Source organism: Hyperolius riggenbachi, chromosome 5, assembly GCF_040937935.1.
Source record: "Hyperolius riggenbachi isolate aHypRig1 chromosome 5, aHypRig1.pri, whole genome shotgun sequence".
In the NCBI taxonomy this organism is placed as follows: Eukaryota; Metazoa; Chordata; class Amphibia; order Anura; family Hyperoliidae; genus Hyperolius; species Hyperolius riggenbachi.
The window spans coordinates 383,143,657-383,149,656 of record NC_090650.1 but is presented as its reverse complement, the minus strand read 5'-3'; the positions used below and the strand labels follow the sequence as shown (position 1 = coordinate 383,149,656).

The following is a 6,000-nucleotide window of genomic DNA, read 5'->3' as shown; positions in this document are numbered from 1 at the left end:
AGAAGATCCAGGAGTGACGTTGTGGGCACAGGGTGGCTGCAGGGGGCTGGTAAAAGCCCTAGTTAAGTGAAACTTATTTTTTTTTCTAGGGTTTAGGTTCCCTTTAAAGGGAACTGTAGTGAAAATAACATAATTGATAAAACTGCATATTTGCAGCCAACCCGTTTCTCCTCTTTGCCCTCCCTGCTGAGTTGCAAGCGCGCGTAATGATAGGATTAACTCACCCAAACGCAGCTTTCAGCGGCGATCTCCATGGCCACAGCAGCGTCATGTGACACGCTGGAACGGACTGATGGTGGGTCACATGACACTGCTATGGCCGTGGAGATCAGCCTGGTAAAGTGCGATTAGGTGAGATAAACTTATCAATACGCTCCACTTTACAGGGAGGGAGAGCGGAGAGGAATCCATTCCACTATCGGCGGGCCGGATTTAGAGCACCAACGGGCTGGATACGGCCCGCAGACTGTAGTTTGCCCAGCCCTGTTCTAGCCTTTGACTCAAGCACATCAGTGCCAACGACAGGTTTGCTTTAAAGCGGACCTGGACTCAGAACTTCCTCTCCACTTTAAAAGATGAGAAACAGCATAATAACCTTTAAAGAAATACATTTCTTTGTTAGGGCCCGTTCAGATCACAAATGCGGATGGCCATGCGTGCGGAACGCGTGCGGACCGCAACGCGTACGAACGCATGGCCATCCGCGTTTGTGTGCGTTGCGTGGCTGATCCCATCACTGAAAAGGGAATGGGACAGCCACGCGTTTTAGCAAAATCTGCGTGCAGCATGCGTTCCCGGACCGCACAGGTCCGGAACGCATGCAGTGTGAACATCAGACAGTGCACTCTATGCAATGTCTGATGTCGTGCGTGTCGGCCACCTGCACGCGTTTCCAAAACGCGGCTGGAAACGCGTGCAGTGTGAACGGGCCCTAACAGCTGATAGAAATCCTGCAATAATTCTGCAGTGTGTCTACTTCCTGCTTTCATGGAAGCCAGGCCCGGGTTTACCTCACAGGAGCCTATAGGCACAGATGTCCTGACACCCTAGACTTCACCTCCATAAACCTACAAAACCCCGCCAAACCGTACCGCAAGTGTGTTGGCCATCCCAGCTGTCACTTCACCCTTACTTCCCTTGCCAGTCATATGTAGCTACAGGTGCCCCTTAGTATTAGGTAGCCAGAAGTACCCTTAATATTAACTACCTAGAGGTGCCCCCAAGTAGGTAGAGGAACCTCAGTATTAAGTAGCTAGAGGTGCCCCTGACTGAAGGGAGACCTCATCAGTGGAATGCTGAGAGCGTGAGTGACCTCTCATTTACATTTTCATCAGGACTCTGCATAGAGTAGGAAGAAGGGAGGAGCCCAGGGAGGGGTCGCTTTTCCATCACTAGGTGCCTGTAGGCACGTGCCTACAGTGCCTTATGGTAAAAACCTTGCCCTGATGGAAGCAGACATAGGGTTAACATCCTGGGCCATATGCAATTCACTTTCTCACCTCAGTTTTTTCCCAGGAGATAATTTTTAATATTTTATTTAAAATAACTTTCCAGTACTTTTCAACTAAAGAAGTACCAAAAAGTAAATTACTATCAACATTATTTTGAGTATTTTCTTGTGGCATAAAGGGCATTTTATTGACAAGTTTGAATACCACCTAGGAAGGAGAAAACTCAGGAGAAAAAGTTAATTGCATATGGGACCCCGCCCCTGTGTTTATAAATTAGCTGCTCTGCCAAGGCAGCCAGCTGGCTCAGCTGAGAGATTAAATTAGCCTTGGTATTAGTCACAGATGAGGGGGAATTAGACAGGCTAAACTCTCTAAATACATACAGGGTGCATTTCTCTCTGTTTTCCTTCTGTCCTGAGCAAGAGTTCAGGTCCACTTTAAGGAGAGTGATGGGAACACAGCAAAGAATTCATAATGGATGCTTCATGCCGTTCAAGGCTACGTCGTCCAGGAGGAACGGCGCAATCTGTGCTCTAATGCAGACGGTGTAATCCTTTAAAGCAAGAGAGAAAAGCTGCCTTTCACAATTTTAAAAGGTTTAGTCTTGCATTTAGGCCACAGAAACGAGAAGTAGAAAAATAAAGCACATGAGGGCATATTTTTAGAAAACAGTTCCATTTTAATAGGTTTTCTTCCAGGACCTGATATACAGAGATAACGGCAGCCAGGGATCTCGCCTCTGTAGGCCGGGGTGGAAGACATTGAAGTCTGCTCTGCGAAGCCTTCTCAGATAACTGTCCAAGGGAACCTGTCACAAAATAATCCAGATGCGGATTACTTCATTGCTAAACTCCTGGACAAAGTGAAATACAGTTTTTATATAGAATAACACAAAGATTAAAGCTAATGTCAAGTGGATTTAAAAAAAATCAAAAACTTACCTAAGATGGGGAAGGCTCTGGGTTCTTTAAGGCAAGTTTTCCCCAACATTGTCCTCAAGGCCCACCAACAGTGCATGTTTTGTATAAATCCACAGAGTAGTTAATCAGTTCTGCTGCAACACTAATTACCCCACCTGTGATTGTGTGTGGTTTCCTGCAAAACATGAACGGCTGATGAGCCTTGAGGACAGGGTTGGGGAACTCTGCTATAGAGCATTCCTGCTCCCTCTCACGGCCCCTGCGTTGCTGGAAGGTGGGGATCGTAGAAGGAACAGAAAGACTCTATATCCTAGGTTCTCAACATGTGGTACATGTACCCCAGGGAGTACTCAGTCTTGATATGCTTAAAGAAGTCATCAGTCAATTTGGTCTACCCCATGAAATACTTAATGGGGATTTCTCCAGCCCCTTGCAGCCAACATTTCCCACGCAGCATCTCCGCTCGCAAGCGCCGGCCCGGGGTCCCTGCCGGTGCAGAGGCCGACCTCGAGGTCGTCCTTTCTGTGCCAGTGTGAAGCGCCGCTGTCAATCAAGTCCACCAGTAGTTCTGCGCCTGCGCAGTACACTGCGGACAACGTGGACTTGATTGACAGCGGCACTTGCGCAGGTGCAGTAGGAGGTCGGCCTCTGCATCGGCGGGGACCCCGGGCTGGCGGCTGCGGCAGAGATGCTCCGTGGGACATGTCGGCCCCAAGGGGCTGGAGGAAGCCCCAGGTAAGTATTTCATGGGGTAGGACACATTGACGGATGACTCCTTTAACCAAGAGTGACAAATTTAGAGTTTTAGAAAATGATATGATAAATCTTATTTAAACACCAAATTAGTGTTTTAGCTAATTACAAGCAATAGTACATGCTTGGAAATGGTTTAGAACCAATTATCATGTACTAGAATTAAATATATATTTGTCAGGGGGTACTTGTGATAATGTTTACTATGCTAGGGGGTACTTGGTGAGTACAGCGTTTTACAAGGAGTGCATACCAATAAAATGCTGAGAAGCCTTTCCCTTCCATAGGTAAGTATCAGATTGAAGAGTAACTGTTAGGCATGAAATTCAAAATTAATTCTGCATTTCCCTCTGTTAAATACAGGGAGTGCAGAATTATTAGGCAAATGAGTATTTTGACCACATCATCCTCTTTATGCATGTTGTCTTACTCCAAGCTGTATAGGCTCGAAAGCCTACTACCAATTAAGCATATTAGGTGATGTGCAGCTCTGTAATGAGAAGGGGTGTGGTCTAATGACATCAACACCCTATATCAGGTGTGCATAATTATTAGGCAACTTCCTTTCCTTTGGCAAAATGGGTCAAAAGAAGGACTTGACATGCTCAGAAAAGTCAAAAATAGTGAGATATCTTGCAGAGGGATGCAGCACTCCTAAAATTGCAAAGCTTCTGAAGCGTGATCATCGAACAATCAAGCATTTCATTCAAAATAGTCAACAGGGTCGCAAGAAGCGTGTGGAAAAACCAAGGCGCAAAATAACTGCCCACGAACTGAGAAAAGTAAAGCGTGCAGCTGCCAAGATGCCACTTGCCACCAGTTTGGCCATATTTCAGAGCTGCAACATCACTGGAGTGCCCAAAAGCACAAGGTGTGCAATACTCAGAGACATGGCCTTAGTAAGAAAGGCTGAAAGACGACCACCACTGAACAAGACACACAAGCTGAAACGTCAAGACTGGGCCAAGAAATATCTCAAGACTGATTTTTCTAAGGTTTTATGGACTGATGAAATGAGAGTGAGTCTTGATGGGCCAGATGGATGGGCCCGTGGCTGGTTTGGTAAAGAGCATAGAGCTCCAGTCCGACTCAGACGCCAGCAAGGTGGAGGTGGAGTACTGGTTTGGGCTGGTATCATCAAAGATGAGCTTGTGGGGCCTTTTCGGTTTGAGGATGGAATCAAGCTCAACTCCCAGTCCTACTGCCAGTTTCTGGAAGACACCTTCTTCAAGTAGTGGTACAGGAAGAAGTCTGCATCCTTCAAGAAAAACATGATTTTCATGCAGGACAATGCTCCATCACACGCGTCCAAGTACTCCACAGCATGGCTGGCAAGAAACGGTATAAAAGAAGAAAAACGAATGACATGGCCTCCTTGTTCACCTGATCTGAACCCCATTGAGAACCTGTGGTCCATCATAAAATGTGAGATTTACAAGGAGGGAAAACAGTGCACCTCTCTGAACAGTGTCTGGGAGGCTGTGGTTGCTGCTGCACGCAATGTTGATGGTGAACATATCAAAACACTGACAAAATCCATGGATGGCAGGCTTTTGAGTGTCCTTGCAAAGAAAGGTGGCTATATTGGTCACTGATTTGTTTTTGTTTTGTTTTTGAATGTCAGAAATGTATATTTGTGAATGTTGAGATGTTATATTGGTTTCACAGGTAAAAATAAATAATTGAAATGGGTATATATTTGTTTTTTGTTAAGTTGCCTAATAATTATGCACAGTAATAGTCACCTGCACACACAGATATCCCCCTAAAATAGCAAAAACTAAAAACTACTTTCAAAAATATTCAGCTTTGATATTAATGAGTTTTTTGGGTTCATTGAGAACATGGTTGTTCAATAATAAAATTATTCCTCAGAAATACAACTTGCCTAATAATTCTGCACTCCCTGTAGTTAGAAAGGTTGCTAAAAAGGCAATGCTAAAGTTAAAAATTAACCTTACTTTTTTATGTCAGAATGTCAGATGAATATTGATCCTCTTGTCCCCCAGCTCCTAAATCATACATCAGCCGCAAAAGAGAAGTTGCAGTACATGCTGGGTGTCTTTTTTTCTCCTCTGTTTTGCTCTATGTTCTTCCCCTGCATTACTTATTCCTCCCTAATCTACTAATGCAGCCTGATTGACTGCTTCCTCTATTTCTCCCGTTTACCCCTCCCACACCTCTGTTCCTCTCTGAATGGCAGTCTTCTTCACTTCTGTTTGGAGCAGGGAAGGGGCTAGCACCTGTCCTGTCACTAACTTCGGCCCCCCTCCTGAATTGGCCACTGTCTGCCCCCTCTACCGCATCCGCTCCCCTCCTCTCCTATCCCTGCAGCATTACACAGCTTATTGGGGAGGAATAATGCAAGCGCACACAGACTCGCCTCGTTATTGTTCCAGGCACTGAAGTTCCCGACTATACTCTCTGCACTATCGCCAACGGTAGTACAGAGTATAGAGGGGAACTCAAGCATGGAACCATAAGGAGGGGAGTCTGGGTGCGCTTGCTTTACTCCTCCCCGCTAAGCTGTGTAATGCTGTGGGGAGAAGAGAGGATGCTGCAGAGAGATGCAGGGGGAGGGGGGAGGAAAGGAAAGGACATCAGGATTGGCTTCATGTTTGTGGGAGCCTAGATGGCCCCTGCCGAGAACACAATTTTCTTTATTTTACTATATAAAATTAACTGAAGTCAAGATGAGGACAGTGCAATACATCTGTTATGTAAATAGAGCAAGTGATTATCTACTTACGTACGTGTTTGTTTTTTTCCTGACATAGTATGGCAGACAGCTCCTCTTTAAAAAAAAATCCACTTGACATTCAGTTTAATGGCAAACATTACTTCTGGTTGATTATGTTTGTATGGGCATATAAAAC

General features: G+C 45.4%; 1 protein-coding gene across 3 annotated transcripts in view; it reads right to left on the bottom strand.

Annotated features, from left to right (window-relative positions):
- Positions 1-2,109: 2,109 nt before the first annotated feature.
- The window catches only part of NDUFAF6 (NADH:ubiquinone oxidoreductase complex assembly factor 6), a 129,262-nt gene continuing 125,371 nt past the window's right edge, over positions 2,110-6,000 (bottom strand). For all 3 annotated transcript variants that reach the window (XM_068234879.1, XM_068234881.1, XM_068234882.1), the window contains one exon: positions 2,110-2,259. In XM_068234879.1, coding sequence (XP_068090980.1) covers positions 2,131-2,259 — 129 coding nt within the window. In that variant the 3' untranslated portion in view covers positions 2,110-2,130. The remainder of the gene's footprint in view (positions 2,260-6,000) is intronic.